Source organism: Gouania willdenowi, chromosome 1 (genome assembly GCF_900634775.1).
Source record: "Gouania willdenowi chromosome 1, fGouWil2.1, whole genome shotgun sequence".
Taxonomy (NCBI): Eukaryota; Metazoa; Chordata; class Actinopteri; order Blenniiformes; family Gobiesocidae; genus Gouania; species Gouania willdenowi.
In genome coordinates this window covers 22,516,288-22,533,541 of record NC_041044.1, presented here as the reverse complement: position 1 = coordinate 22,533,541, position 17,254 = coordinate 22,516,288, and the positions used below count along the sequence as shown (strand labels likewise).

The window sequence follows — 17,254 nt, the reverse complement described above, 5'->3', positions numbered from 1 at the left end:
CTCTCCCCCTCATTTTTACTTTATTAATGATGTTTTTTTTACACCAGTATTTGCTGTTTTAAAGAAATTCACAAAGAATGCATAACGTTTGTGTCATGTGGTTTAATTTCAGTACTTCTCTTGTTTAAACATAACAGGTTTACCAAAATATCATGAATGTTTTTTGTTTACAATATGTTTGACCTATTTGCAGGTATATGACACTGTGAAGGTGGCATTTCCTTTTTGTACAGAAGTACATGTTTCTTACATTTTGGCCAATTGTGGGGAAAAATAATTACAGTAAATCCATAATAAATATTGTAATCATTACATGATTCCTGCTGGCACTGTTGTTTTGCAGATGTTTTTACTTGTATAACATTGAATCTTTTGAACCAATCACTTTCACTGACTGTTACTCGTCACACCCACAACACTGTATAAAAGGGAGAATAGAAGGAAAGGGTTATATAACCAGAGGAGTTCTTCAAGTGGACTTTCATGTGACTTCTTTTCTGATACAAAGGGATTTTTTCATGATCAGGAGCTGCACGATAACTGATAAAACAGCAGCTACGTTAGATCTATTGATACAGCCGTTAGTCAGGGGTCAAACTAACAAGTATCTGCTTTTGCAGTGAAAATGGTGAATTATGAAGTGACTGTTTACACTGGCAATTTAGCTGGTGCTGGCACAGTTAACAATGTTTTCATTAAACTGGTTGGAGAAGAGGGGGAGAGCAAACAAAAGTGGCTCATGAGTGTGGATGGAGTTTCTATTAGGTGAAGTCTAGTAGCGTGAAACATTAATATGTACTGTCCCTATTTACGCTACTAGGCTTCACCTAGAGGAAACTCCATCCTGGCTCCTCCTACCCTATAAGAATGTGAGCTCCTCCCTCTCAATGTTTTGATCTGCCACAATGATGTAGTTTAAATGAAAATACCTCAAGTTAAGGGTCTTTTTCAGCAATTTTTAGGTGCGATTAAAAAAGACTAATTATGTTAATTAATTACAGATCATAATTAATTAATCACAATTTCTTTAATCTCTTGACAGCACTAGTTTAGTTTTAGTTTTTCAGGATATGCTTATTTTATCAGAATTCCAAGTTGACAGTCGAAACGTGTCGGGAGATAAAAATTTCCTGAAAAAGCTTGTCTGAATAAACAAAACCTCAACTTAACAGACTGTTCAAAAAGAAGACAAAATGAATCTCGCTGGAACTACAAACCCAGTCAGACATCTACTTCTAAATGTCACAAAGGTTTAAATGTTAGAGGTCTATGGTGGAGCGTGAGCGCGCGTTGACTGTACTCATCTACATTTCTGAGCACTGGACCATAGTCATTATGTCAGTGGGAGAGCGATAACATTTCGGCATAATTGAGCTCCTTTACTGACATTTCCTTTTTAGAAAAGCTCAATTGAAAGGTCACACGAACTGGCCAAGTCTGTCCTAAAACTATAATGAGGACATTGAAGCAGGAAAGTAGATCTGATCTGAGGTATTCTGAATGATCGCTACAATCGTACGTTTCATTTCTGTAAGAAGAATCACAGCATTTTGAAGTGAAGCGACATGTCACCGCTTGATTATTGGCTTCAAATCTTCTCTGCAGGTGAATTCTTCCTCTACGTCTGAAAATGTTCTGCAGTTGTTGCTAGCAGTTCAGACAATGGTGGCGCTGACTGAAAAAATGCAGCTTTGTGCAAAAGTGCTGCTTCTGTCTACTTTCAAGATGTAGAAGGAGGACATGTTTTCTAAATTGGGCTGAAGCCTGAGGCAACTTTTCAGCAGAGTTGTTCGTTAATTTATTCCATAGAAGAGCACAAAAGGAGAATTCATAATGATCAATCCACTTACTCTGTTACGCTGAAGTGAGCATAGTTATTTTTGTTCACGTAAATGTCAAACACAGAGTTTTATAAAGAATAGCTTGAACATCCGCTAATGTCTTTGTGTCTTTTGAAAACATGGCAAGGACAGAAGGATTTCCTGGCAACACATCAGCGAGTGACAACTCCCTTCATTGTTCACAGCTGAATCTTAATCAGAGTTGCTGTTTGCTGTAGCAAATCATCTCAAATATGAACACATTTTTGGATGTAAAGATAGAAAGTATTGGCTCATTTCAAATATTATACTGATTTTTTTTTTTTTTTTTTAATGGTTTAATCGGACTAAATGTGATAGCAGTTTCTAACGTTAAAGCAGAATTGAAAGTCATTAATCACAATCTGCTCCATGAGCTTAAAGAAGTCCTGAATAATACATGTACTGTACCAACATGCTGATGTTGGCAAAATACATTTTGGGAAGCTTTATTTTGTGAAGAGAATATATAAAAAATAGTGTGGTTGATCATTGGAGCTGGTGTTTATTGCTGTGAAACAGAACCAGAAAATTAAGGAAAACAAGATGACCTATGAGAAAATATATTCCACAAATAAATGTCTGCTTTATAATCGTAATAAAAAAGGACATTCAATTATTTTGTTTTGCATTGACAAAGTGAAGGGTTACTTGGTGTTACATAATGGGTGGTGCTTAAGGGAACTGGCCTAAAAATGTTTGAGCTTAATCTCCAGTCAAATTCAATATTCAGAGAATTTCTGTGAGAGAGAAGTCCATCTGTGCCTGTTTTGACAGTCTTAAAATGACCTCCACTGTATAAATAAAAAGGTTCTCAGTCATTTCCTTAAAATAAGAATGTGAATGCGAGCATCCTGTAATTCTTTCTTCAGTTACATAATATCATGAGAGATCAACCCTTCAGTGTGCACCAATGCAAAAGGCATTTCTTATTGATGGGAAAATCAGAGGTTATAACAGGAAAGATTAGAGTCTGTGTGTATTGCTTGTCAAATTTCACTAAATGACACATTTAAAAAAAATCTATAAAGCAAGGAATCTCTGTGTGTCTGTGGCTAAAATATCTCTGTGAATCAGGCTCAGATTGACCCCTTCTACACCTTTCTGTATGCTCCCATCTGGGCTTCATCGAAAGCCACACATCCACAAGCTTGACTGCAGATCTGATGTAAAAAATATCATTTCCCCCAAAGCAGAACAAATATTGAGCTGTCCAATAGAGGAAGCAAACCTCTGCATCACTTTTCAGGCCCTTCAGATCAATATTTGCTCAATAATTCCACAAACGGTGTTACTTGATGAGTGCGCACACAGGAGAAGGGAGCGACAGAGGTGGCAGAATAAGGCATCTGATTGGTTCTTTCCATTCTGAACGAATGGCAAGGATTGGTCAGAATTTTTACTTGATTCCAGCTGCTAGAGAGGTCTAAACATAAATCACCAAAAATGTAAAAAGTGAACCTAGATTAACAAAACACGCTAAATGGGAATAGGATGGCTGACTCACCATAGCAGCAGTCTGCATGGCATTGCTGATGACCACGATGACACGCCCCCTGTAGTTCTGGAGGATTCCTGTTGTGGGACACTGCAGCAGCTCACCATCAGGGCTGAACGCCAAGTTAAAAGCCACGTTTATGCTGCCAGAAATATGTCCTCTACTGAAGCTGGAGGTGGAAAGGTTAAAGAAAGTACTGCTGAACAGGTGTGACAATGTATCTAGTGGTATTCCCAAGGGCAGCGGTTGACATCCCCATTGCAAATCATTGTGTTCACTAACTTGAATAAAGACCCTTTTGAAGCGAGCAAATTACACAAATTGGATATAAATATTTCAAGTGGTTACATATTCTGTGTCCTACACTGAGTCTTTGAATTGCCCTTAAAAAACAAAGGCTGTTTCAAGACAAGAGACTAGGGTACTTTGTCAGCTAGTCTAGATTACCCTGATCTACTTCATAGAGGTCTAGGTTTAATCCACTTTATGTGACTTACAGACACCCACAACACAGCTTTTCCTTAGATCACAATGAAGGCGAACAAGGATTGGCAGATTCAGGTGGAAGTGGTCAAATCCCTTTAGTCAATGTGGGCTGGCATTAGGAAGCCTAGTCTATCTGGAGGTGTCAGAACAGGAATTTGTCGGGAGGAAGTGCCTTTTTTTAAAATCCCAACTTGATTCACTAATCCCCACTGATTCATGGCTCTTTAACCTCTTAGACAATTACCAATTCACAGATGGCCTGAAGGTTTGAGAATCAGTGTTTCTTATGCTTGGAATGTATTTTATATTCAAGGCTTTTTCAGCTATTATACTGCACTCATCATCTCTATTGTCTTTTTTAATACAGTAATGTAATGCAGAACTATGAAAAGATGGATAAATAGATCAGTGGCGTTGACAATGAATTGAAAGTTCCCTTTTAATCTTGGTGACTTCGGGGCATTTTGTAAGGAAGACATTAAACTGTATTCTGTCTCCAATAATAATTGTGCCTTTTTGTTCTTTCTGCATTTTTCCAGGATGGCTAAAGAAAGGCATGAGATAGTTATTAGAAGAAAAAAAGACCTTTAGTTAAACACAAAAGACCAAGATAAACGTTTGTTGGAAACTACTTTTAGAGATGTAGGATTTTCTCCAGACAGTAAGACAGATAACCAATTTCAGCACTGATGATACTTACAGTAGGATTTAGTTTATTATGTGTTTGAATAAGAGTTTCTATCATAAAAAGATATATATTTATAACTCATGCCATAACTGAAATTCTTTCATGAAACATTTTTAAATTATAAAAATGTTGCCATTACCTGCCTCATGCCAAGATTACAATGAAATCTCATATTAAAAAAAATGTGGATTAACGCTGATATTTTCCAATAACAGTTTAAAAATACTTTATTTCTTTTCATTAAATGATTTAATAAGTTGGGTCATGGGTTGTTATTATTTGGTGCTTGCAGGACCTGAAACCAGTTGAGAATTACTGCATTAAGTACAATCCTGTTTTCTCTTTGTGAGCTATAAACCGCTACATGCGTACATTTGCCACTAAATGCAGCGTAAAGCATTCAATCACCCAAATCAGGACCAGAAGAATATGGTATTAAAAGTCCATGTTTTCCTGTGTTGTTTACATTGGGGTCTGTTCTCGAATGTTCACATTTACCAGTTCTAGACGGGACAAAATGTGTTGCATTTAATTATATTTTACTCGTGTTGTCCTTTTTTCAGGGAGAGAGTGAAAGCAGAGCTGTTTAGCTGTGCCGAATGTACACGTCGGCTGCTGCCTGTTACAGAACTCTGACAGACAACAGACTGATGTCCAACTATTTTAAAACTGTGTACAAACGTAAAGCCACAGTTTGTTTGACAACAAGAGTAAATAACAAGTGAAACATTTATGACGGATGATGATGACGACTAATGTGCGCGGATGATGATGATGATACAGTATATGTGGGGGGAAAAGACAGATTTTAACTGTGGCTCGGATAAAAAGGTGTCCGACCCTCACACTACAGTAATCTGATCAAATCAACCTGTTACATTGTTTATCAACAAAGGCTTTTCAAATTAAAAGTGTATTTAATAACTTTCACGAAGTTCAATGACATTTACAAGCGTTGGGAAAACTCCATGTTCCGTGATTTTGCCTCCTTTGCTTCAGCCCGCCTTCATTGACAGACTACGTGCTTTAGCTCTACCTACGCCTGGTGGGCGTGTCAGGGACCTGGACCAGAGAATATGCGCAGGAGAGAGGTAAGTAACTGCAGGCGCACAAAAAAGAGCTTAAATCCAGACGGGGGAATAGACTACTGTGCACAATCACCTCTGCACACAGTTGGACTTAAGGTGTGTGTAAAAGACAACAGAAAGTATGTTATAGTCTGATTTAAAGTGAGAATAGATAAAATATTAATGGTAAAATGTGTCACAATGGGGACTCATTGATATTTGTAATCATCCCCTCAAAGTCTGTGATATTTCAACATATTTATATGGTCAATGTGGTGTTAATGTCAATATGTGCATAAAATCCAAGAACCCTCAGGTTCACACTATATATAATCATATCATACTGTACAGTCATGCGACACAATGTCTCTCTTTTTTTTTTAATAAAACTGTAAATGTAATACACAACAAACGACCTCCAAATGACCCAGTCTTAAGGCACGCCCTTATTAAACCCATCTTTAACAGATCATGCTTCACACAGCTTACTGCACGACAGCATATTTTCATAGCGTGAAAAAAGGTGAACACAAAGGTTTAAGCAAACAGCTTCAAGTTGGAGCAGGTTTGATGTTGAGATTAAAACTAAATTGAGCAGTAGCGGAAAAGTCTGTGGATCTGCATTCTTTAGACAAATGTTTACAGATCATTACCAGTTATAGATTGTTGAAAGAAAAGTAGAAGGTTGTTGTTAAAACCCCCAGTGCTTGAGCATGCTATCTTTATACGAGCATCAGAACTATTGAAATCTGTTGTGTTAGTAAGAAATAGTAAGGATACTCTTCTACGTTGCGTATATCCACAGCCACAATTTTGGGCTTGCTGGCTCTGTTTCTTTTGGAGATTGCAGACAAAGACAGTTCACAAAGGTCAATCAGGTCTGCAGCTGAAACCCTGGGAGACATTTCTTCTTTCAGGTCACTCAGTGCCAGTGGCTCCCGAGACTACAAGAGAGAAAGTGACAGGAGATCAGACAAAAAGGAAGAAAATAGCTCACGCATGTTAGGAGACTGCATACAGTTGGAATAATGATTCACCATATTCAAATAATGAAAAGATCATCCCTGGATGCTTTAAAAGCAGAAAAACTGGGAAAAAAAGCCTACAAAAACATTTAATGGTAATGGTTTCATTCTTTGCTATCCTTTTTAAAAAAGCACATCCAACAAACTAAAAAGGGAAATAAAAATAGGCACAACATAAACAGTGCATTTGAGTCCACAGCTGCAGTAGAAACGTCATAATCCTTTGCCACAAAGGGTCAATAAGGCAGGTGGTCAGTGTAACTAATCTCCTCTTTGCAACGTTTTCCTAATTTTGCATTTAAATGAAATACAACAGTTATTTGCAGCCAGGTGTGTTCATATCTCATGCAAAATGGGCAGAAATGTTTGCAGCAGAATCAAAACTTTTTGGCTTGTAGAGTTAAAAAACAGGTGTGGTAATTTTTCTCATGTGAGATAGACTTAATGAGCACCCCAAGGGTATTTCCACCATTGCAAAAAGTGCTTTTATTATATATTTAAAAGCAACATAATAAGATAATAGTATCTCAGTAATTAATCAATTCATAATAATGAAGGAGAACTGATTAAGAACTGATTTAGGGCTACCAGTCTCAAAACACTACTCACTTTGTTGTTGTTGTGTACACTAGTTAAAATCACTACTCCTCTTTTATTCGTGAAAGGATCAGGCTGAAATTTGGTAGGTATAATCTATGGATGTGTATGCATCGACGCTCGGAGCCTGTTTTTTGATTTGGGGCCCGAAAAGAAAAAAAAAACGAAAGTTGATTTCTCATTTATTTGTCAAATATCACGACGGTTGGTGGTACCGAATTATTGGCAAATACCAATATATAAATGGGGCCCATTACCCCATACGTGTCAAGAGGGCGCCAGGGGGCGCCATTTTTCAAATGACTACTCCTCCGTTAGTTCTTGTTTGATTGGAATGCAGTTTGGTATGAATACTTTATGAATGAAGCCCTTTTTATTTATTTATTTTTTTAAATGGGACTTGGGGTCCACCCCCCATTTCCGGTAATTTCCAAATTTATGGGAACATAGTCGTGTGATATATCATTTCAAAAGTAATTCAACGTAGATTACGATTATGCCTTGCACAATTCGATTAGGAGCCCCGGGGCCCCGAAGGCCAACCCATATTTTTTCGGCATTCATTTCTAATTTATTTATGAGTCAAATACTGCGACAGTTGGTGGTACTGAATCATTGACACATACCAATATATGTGTTTTGACTCTTATCTATGTTTTGATGTCAAACCAAATAGGGCCCTACTACTAACCTATATAACTTTTTACCTCATTGTATCAAAGAAATAACAATTATTAGTCAATCAGTGGTATTAAATATACTTACAACTCTAGTGTTATGGAAACAAAAAAAAGGAAGAGGTGCTTTTATTGCCAATTTACATGTTTGATTACACATGTACTACATGAGCTGACGTTCTAGAGTCTGTCTAATATATCTAATGAACATGTGTGACATGTTTAGGCTTTTTAATTGGCCATGAAAGTGCAGTTAAAATGAACAGGGTTAGGCAAAAAGTACTGTGCCACACTGATAGGGGGCACCACTCTGCAGTACTGAGGACTCAGATTTTTTAGGCCCGCCAGCCCCTCATTCTCTCTATACAACTTAGAGGTACAGGTTGGGGTCAGAATAACCAATGGCAAAGCCCACCTGACGATTCTTGCATGCATAAAGGTTGATTGGAGATGAATAAAGAAATAATTGTAAAATTGTAAATCTAAAAATATTTAAGGAACAATTTCCAGCATAAACAAATGCCAGCAAAGGCAAGCTATGTTGAATGGAGCGTAGTTTTTTGGCGTTAGTGTCAGACAGCTCATTGTTATTAGGGTAAAATGAACCCTTAAGTTAATAAAGACATTTCCCAAAGGACAGTGATATGTCCAGGCAGCCCAGCTGATGTCATGAGCTTACTGCGTGTGACTATGATGCAAAGACAAAATGAGATGGTTTAGACAGAGGGGAAAAAAAAAAAACACATTTTGGAGCCTCCCGGATTTAGTCAAGTTAACGTGGGAGCTAGCATTAGCATTAACCTAGGACTAGCCTAGCAATAACATTAGTCTAGCAATAACTTAAACCTAGCATTGGCAATAACCTAGCAAAAACATTAACCTAGCATTAGCAATAATTCAGTGTTAGTATTAGCCCAGCAATAACATTAGCCTAACAATAGCATTAGCCTAACAATATCATTAATGTAACATTAGCATTTATCTAACATTAGCATGAATATAGCATCAGCATTAACCTAGCAATAGCATTAACATAGCATTGGTTTTAGCCTAGCAATAGCATTAACATATCACTAGCATTAATCTAGCTTCAACATTAACGTAGCAATAGCAATAACCTAGGATTAGCTACACATCATAGCTTCATAGTAACACCTGTTATTCACAAAAGAGGGAGTTTGGTCAGAACAGAATCTTAGTCTGAAACATTGTCTGAGTTGCTGTTTCTGGCAATAAAAGAAAGATCAGAAAGGTAACCAGGGTTCTTCCAGGTAGGTGGTTCTGTTTGTCTACATTGGAAATTCAAATGGAAAATGTGTAGTATACTTTGACTAATTCATAAAGAACACTAAGTACATTATTTATTGTTGTACAATATACAACATTGGGTTGAGTGTAATGCGTAGAATATTTGTTATAAAAAAGTTGTTTTACAGAAAATGTGGCAACTACAGCACGTGAGTCATCATAATGTCAAACAAGTAAAATGGTTTTGTCATACATATGTTGTTTTTAAAGGGGAAGTAAACAACTCAAGCAGCTTCCCTTTAAATAAGTCCATTGTGGTCTTTGTTATACATTGTGTGCAATATATCAAGTATATATTTAAACAAAAATATCCGTAATTTACTTTTGCAGGTAAACTCTATTGTTCAGCCATCTTGGCCGTGATGTAATGTGGTGGATACCGTTATTACCGTGCAGCATTCCACTGCTTCGTGTCTGACCCAGTAGACCACACCAGTTTTTATTTGCACTTGTTGAAGTGTACACGTCGTTGGCCATGTTGTGAGCAAGGCTCAAAAATTGCGACATTCAAAAGGCTTGCATTGCTCTAATTAGAAAATAAATAAATACAAAAATGACAATGAAACATTCATGCTTTATTACCAAATACAAATTACATCTACTTGAAGTGTTTCACTTACCCTTTAATGGTTATGCAAAGCTTCTAATAGTGTTTGTTTTCCGCAAACACTTTCGCTAATAATTAGCATCACAATATTTTCAGCCAACATTTAATTAAATGTTACGTGTTGGGGCGATGTTCGTGGCGACAGTAGCTCAGGTTTTAGAATAATCAATCATTGTCTAATTGAGAGGCTGGCAGATTGATTTTAAGGCTGCACCAAGAGGTGTCAAAGTGTAATTGGGCCAGACATTCAACTATTAAATAAAATGCATCTCAATGAAGGAATAGCACGTTGGTATGGCAGCTCTGTCTCCATGGTGTGTTGGTGTGTGTGAATAATATAATGTAGTTGAGAATGGAGAGCATTTTAAAACTGGAGTCAAGTGTTGATTAAAGCAGCATAAATACATTTATCATTTAACTTGTAGCAGTTTAGTGAGCAGCATTACAGAGTTGAATTTACTCAACAGGGTAACAACATAAATACAGCAGTAGAGCAGAGTCAACCTAAATGTCATGAGGATCTAAGTGTTGCAGACAAGAATGCCCTCCTGACACTTTGGCATTTACTCGAGGCTAAACCCGATCCTTGAAAAAAACAAACCCAAACATCCAGATATGTCATCCACAAGCAAACAATAAAATAATCAAACAAACTATTTAAAAAATAAATAAAACTAAATTAAATGTGGATATGTCATAAATTGACACTGAAACACCAGCAGAACTTGGCAACATTGTCAGACTGATTTGAATCTTCTTTGGGATATCCAACAATGAAGACTGGGACATTATATTGTCTGTAGGTCTAAGTGTACGAACGTTACAGATGTTAAATATAAAGGTCATGAGATCAAGCTGATATCAAATCCCCTGCACAAATATTATAGTGCTAATCTATGCACACATTTAATGAAAATGCATTTACACACATACAAACAAATGCATTGAAGAAAGCTGGATTTTCTTTTGTTCTACATTGAAAAGGTAAAGCCTAACAGTCATGTTCAGGTGTTTCATACAATTACAGTTTCATAAGATATACAGTAATGCCCATTTAGTACAGGAAATTGAGTTCTATCCATTCAAACTCATTGATTAAAGCAGAACTAAGTAACTCTTTCACCTTAATTAATCCTGTTCATAGTCCCTCTGAGGGTAATACAAGTGTTTATGGGGTGATCGGGGGGTCTTTCATCACCCCCTGCTGTCTCTGGCCAGAAAACAGCACTTGTACCTTTCCTGCCTCCGACCCAGTGGCAGTCTCCAAGCTTCGTTCTCGCGACAACGCATACTGCTTTACGACAGCCCAATACACACTAGAGGTGCGTTCACACCGAACGCGACTGTATCGACTGCAGTCACTTCATTGGCCCGTGATGAGTCGCTTGAACATAGTGGTGCTTTTCGGTCACTTCATCGCTCCAGTGACGTCATTACCAGGGAGTGTGTGTGTGTGTGTGTGTGTGTGTGTGTCTGCGCAGCAGGGTGACAAGGGAGACAACTGGCTGATAACTTCCCTTATCATAAACAACACTGTTTTTACAGTATAAATGATCAACTTACTGAGTTACTAAAGGATGAGTTCACTCAGAATGTAAGCTTATTCAAGATAAACTGCTTTAATTTTGCCTCGGTACGTTTAGGAAGCCTCCTGCTGCCCGTCTCACTGAAGCGGGAGGGAGGAGCTGCTGCCTCGGTGGTGCGGAGTGTTTACGACAGTAACATAACCAAAAGGGACCTTTAGTGGGAGCGCTAAGCACAAGTTAAGTTATTGTGTATATCAAGTCTTCACATGTATACTAGGTTAGAGAATCTAAAACAACAAGAAAGGGAATGTGTACGTGTGATTGTTTCTGTGTGTCGGCTTTGTGATTGAAGGTCCAGTGACTCTCGACAAGATAGGTGGCAGAATTAATAGTGCTCGTCTCCCCTGTCTGAGATCCAAAAAGAAGTTAAAACCCCTTTCATCCTAAAGGACACCAAACACCCTGCATATTAGATCTTCAACCTCCTACTTTGTGATGAGATTCATTCATTGTAGGTCACATACAACAAAGGACAACTTCTTCCTTCAGGCTGCAGTTAAAGCATTAAATGGATCATGCTTTGTCACTCAGACATTTCTCACAATGATAGACAAAACCACAAATTAAACAGCTAACCATCTGAAGTGCTGCGAAACCTTCAACTTTATACTTTTACTTTTTTCATAAAATACTGGTAATTTATTAAGTATCTGGTATAGATTTTAAAAGAGACCATGATTTATTGTCCCCTTTATTTGAATGAGAACTCCATTCTCATTTACTAAGGCACTTAGATGAAGTGCAATAAAGGACATCTTTACAAGAAAAGCATTTAAGAAGATTAGAAAGCTTTACAAGTTTTGTAACTGAATACATATACTAAGCATGCAACCAATACATCGATATTCAGATACTGGGTTTAGCAACGATCCCTTACTTCCTAAAGTGAAATGAAGAAGGTTTTCTTAGTGGTACATGAGAGCTCTAGTTATCTTCTTTTACATCCCTTTGGTCAGTATGTAAGAAATGTCTGCGTGGTGTGCGTGTTTTGTCCTCCTCAGTCATTCAGACAAGGCTGACTGGACAACATCTGTCTCGTGAGATAGATGTCTGTACACTCCACTGGCTGCAAATGTGCTGACCGGGTATTCAGCTTGGTTACCAGAGAAATGGAGCCACAAAGAAGCCTGTACTACAAACCTACAATACTGCCTTTGCAATTTTGCTGAATATTTTTTTCTGCAGTAAATCACAGCAAAACAAAAACAAAAAATAAAAAGGAAGAAACATGTGCCTGATAGCATAACAGAGTGTCTTTGGCCTCCAGAACTGACTTTAGCTGCTTTATTGAATTGAAGCTTAACATAAATTTGCATTATTTTCTGGGCAGTCTTCAAAAGTAATCACCACTAAAGCAGGCTTTCTTTGCTCTCAGCTGCAGCCACACTGTGCCCACACTTTGATATTTACTGTCAGTTTGCTCTCTCCAATGAGAGCGACATTTCAACACACACGCTTGCCTCATAAATGTTTTCAGGGTGAAAGTGGGGTGTACCTTGACAGGACCCTGAATCACATCCACCATTTATACGAAGAAGGCTTGACTGAATGAAAATATTATTTTGGCACATAGCAGTTTTTGGTTGCCCAGAGTGTTTGTTGTGATTGTTCAAGATACAATGCTTTCAGTTGTGAAAGGCATACAAGGCTCTGCCACAAAAACTACATGAAAACAGAACACCTGGAAAAGAGCATCACTTCGAGCTGATTTGGTTTTGGTGTTTTGGCTATTCTTGGTCTGTGGAATAGATTTAACAGTCTACACTTGTGTGCCACGGAAAGCTAAGTAAACTTTACGCAAGAAAAATAGTTTAAATGCTGTGTTTCTGGCCATTTAATATGAAGTAGTCTCTCAAGTGTCATTGAAACATGCAAAAGGCAAGCGGCAGAAGCTGCAGAGAAGGCATCAAGCTGGCTGTGGTTCATGAGACAGCCAAAGGGCAAGTCCTACTTTGATGGATACGGGCCAGTAATTTATCACTGATGGTGGGGTCGCCTGAATCACCAAGGATAGATACGTGAGTCAGAAACCCCTGATAACCACTGGTAATAGACGTAATACTATAAAATCTTGAAGGATTTCCATTTCAGTTGTAATAGCAAAACGAAACAGTAAGTTGTCAGGGTGTCTTTTTTATGCTATTTTTCACCCATCTCCATTTGTTCAAAGAACCCCAAGAACATAGTATTTGAGGTTTATTTTCCCAAACTTGCTTGTTTTCCAGAGTGTTAGCCTCTGAAAAGTCACTTTCAAACTGCTTCTAAAAACAGACTCTTTTTGGGGGCTTCAAGCATATGCATGAGTAAGCGGGTCTGTAGACGCAGACTCATTTTCGGAGAGGACTTGGCTTGCACTAATCTAATACTGCGACTGTGTTTGGTGTGTGGGATTCCAAAAGCTGATTACCATAGCGATCGTCTTGTGCTATCCACACACTGCACATTACAGTAAAACACATAGCTATTTAAGCGATACGAGGCGATATAACGTCTACTAAAAATGGAATTTATTGTGAGTGCTTGCGCTGCGGTTTGGATTATACATACTCGATTATCTATATAATGAACATAAATATATTAACTGTGGATAAAGTGGTTAAGAAAAGCGAGCGTGTAATCGGAGAGTCATTGGTTCTAATCTCCCTGGGCCATCACTGTGTGATGTTGAGCAAGGAGCTCAAGGGTAGGGTAGGAGGAGTGAGGATTGTCAGGAGGAGTTCCCGCCTTATGACTCATAAGGTGAGAAAAATCCAAATCACCCATTTGGAGCTGACTATTTTACAAAATGTGGAATAGCAAGGGAGGAAGGAAAAATAACTTTTTCAACTGTGGCCCTCTGAGGCTAAAGGAATGTATATCACTGTAGCAGAATCATTATAAAGCGATTTTTTCATAAATCTGCCGCTTTAATAATTCATAGATTTGATTTGAACTAATTTCCCAGTTTCTAACAACACTTCATTCACCACATTCATCACTGTGTTACAACTTCAACGATATAAAAAGAAATGATGATTTAATACTTCACAAGACACCTCGGCAGACAAAACGTGGCACACCAAAGTTATCGTAATCATTCTTGAATTGAAATAAGTGGCTTGCCAATTTCAAAACTTCTAAAGAGCTGTTCTAATTGGTTGCAGATAGCCAATCACTTTTAAATACTTAATACTGTGAATAAAACTCTCAACTCCTGTAAATATCACATGTTCTGTACAAACGATTCAGTGAGGAAAAAAAACCCAAAAATAACTACAACATAGTCATCATCATTGTGAGAGATGTCTAACAGCCACTCACCAGGTCTGGGTTTGGCATATCTTGGTAGTCGGATGAGAAGTATGAAGCAGTTTTCCCAAAACTGTTGTCACCTGCTACTTTTAGAGGCTGTGCATGCTGCCGGTACGTGGCACTCTTCGGAGTCCAACAGAAAAGGTTGATGGATTCACGCACACAACGCTCAATGTCGATTTCTGTGCAACAAAAAGGTAGCAGAGAAATAAGAACGTTCCTGAGGGTGCAGCAAAGGAGGCAAAACATAAACAGCAAACTAACAACAACAAGTTGATGGATAATTCCTAAAAATATAGAGCTGGAGCCCGTAGAGAAGACAAGTAGAGTTTCCCAGGGTCAGGACCCACTAGGGATCACTGGTCAATTTTTTCAGATTCCCAGTTGGTTGGAAGGAGATATTACCATTAAAAAAATTAATATAAATTAATAAATTTTGCCAGTGAATTAAAAAAATATGCATATCAATTTAAACATGCTTGGCATAAGTGTGAGTATATTTCATGAAAACTTAGAAAAAATAGAACCCATTTAGTTTTAAGCTCTGCTGTGTTTGTGAGATTAGCATAAATAGAAGATAATAAGCAATTTCAAATTTTTAATATATATTTCTATCAAACCACATTTTCAGTTTGCACATTTCAATAGTGTGTGTAAATTCTTCCCTGAACAAAAAATACTAGTGTCTTCTGAAAATAAAACTAATTTTAATATTTTTGAAACTTTACATATGTCGTTTATATAGAGTATGAACAGTTTCGGACCTAATAATGACCCCTGGGGGACGCCACAAGCAGTGTTCAAGCATAAAGATCACAAATTGTTTTCTGTTACTTAAACAAGTTCTCAACCAGTGCAACACTACCCCCCTTATCCCATACTGTTCAAGTTTATTGATTAATATGTTATGATTGATTGTGTCAAATGCTTTTTTAAGACCTATGAATACTCTAAATAATGACTGTAATGACTATAGCGTTTGTGATCTCCTCAATTGATTCTGTTGATGCCAGTGGTGTTGAACTGTTTGCTCTGAATCCATATTGGCTGTCAGAAAGTAATTTATGTTTGTTTATAAATGTCTAATTTGTTATTGAATAGTTTTTCTAGAATTTTGGAGAATTGTGGAAGTAAGGAAACAGGCCTGTAATTTGTGAAGTGGTGTCTATCCCCCGTGGCACAACTTCAGCTATTTTCATTTTGTCAGGTAATTTAGTTATAGATGTGTGTTAGTGGTTCTGAAATCCCCTCAATGATTTTTTTTTTTTCATGATTTTCATATTAATTTCATTTGTATCAGTAGATGTTTAGTATTTGTATTAATTTACAATATCTATAATTTATTTTTCTTCCACTGCTGTGAGAAAGATCGAACTGGGATTTCTGGCTATAATGTTATCATTCCAATCCTGCCAGGTTTGGTCCAACAAAAAAAAAAAAAATGATTAACCACATCATCCATATTGCCCTTTTTAATATTATCAGTACAGTATTGAGGGTAGATTTGCTGTTTAGCACCATTTTTATTAATACCATTTAATAAGTCACATGTTCCTTTAATATTGTTTTTGTTAATATATAATATTTTAATAGAGAATTCCTTCCTACATACCCTTATAATATTGGATAACCTATTTTTGTATTTTTTACATTTATTTTCTGCCTCTTTAGTCCTTTGTTTTATAAATTCCCTACAATATCACTAAAATGGAGCTTTTCCTGGAATGCACAGACGGGAACCTCCGTAACCACAGCAACACAGACGAGGCATGGCCCAAACTTTTGGCAAAAATGCATCAGTCAGCACCCTCAGTCAGTTACATAATAAATATTACACTCATACCGTCTTGAATATGGCTGATCATTCACAGCTACCACTGTTTAGATTTAAACTAGAGATCCCTTTAAACTTTAAGAACGACCTTTGAGATGTCTCTAATGGCATTTTGTAAATGCATTGTGGGCAAAGTTGGAGAAGCTGAGCAGTGGCTTGACATTATTATTTTTTGCACAACTGAAAAAACCCTGGGTAGTCATGAAGCAGTGCCACAGGCTTTCTAGTTTAGAAACCTATTTCATTCAGCTACTGCTCCATCTTCAGGCAAACTTCCACCTTTTTCCTGAATGTTTCTGTAGGGGTAACCATGCTTTTCTTACTTCTTGTGCTATGGATTAGTGACAAAGGAATCACTGGATTAGCCAAGGATTTAGGTAAAACCGGAATTCTTTCCTTTTACAATCTCTCTCTGTGGCATATTTTACTTAGTCAGAGGGGCTAATAAGTCAGTCTGGCTAATGAGTGGTCTTTTGTATGACCTGCAGATCACCAATATTCAAGTAAAATTATACAGGATAACCACGTTTTCTCATCTAACCAGGAGCTTCTTCAAGGTTAGAGGAATGTTAACCCTAATTGCTAAGAGCCTGGTTACAATCTCAGTCTCAATGGTCATTTCAGTGGGGGAACACAGGTCAGAGATTTTTCACCAGCAGGCTTGCACACATTACGGGGAAACAGAATTTCTGCCCCTAGAGGCAGGAATGGTGGAAGAATCACCGCCTCCT

General features: G+C 37.5%; 1 protein-coding gene across 1 annotated transcript in view; it reads right to left on the bottom strand.

Annotated features, from left to right (window-relative positions):
• The window catches only part of tbck (TBC1 domain containing kinase), a 42,049-nt gene that overhangs the window by 6,486 nt on the left and 18,309 nt on the right, over positions 1-17,254 (bottom strand). The window contains exons 23-25 of the mRNA XM_028450526.1: positions 14,699-14,871; positions 6,379-6,542; positions 3,367-3,526 (exon numbers count right to left, since the gene is read on the bottom strand). Of these exons, the coding sequence (XP_028306327.1) occupies positions 3,367-3,526; positions 6,379-6,542; positions 14,699-14,871 (497 nt within the window). The remainder of the gene's footprint in view (positions 1-3,366; positions 3,527-6,378; positions 6,543-14,698; positions 14,872-17,254) is intronic.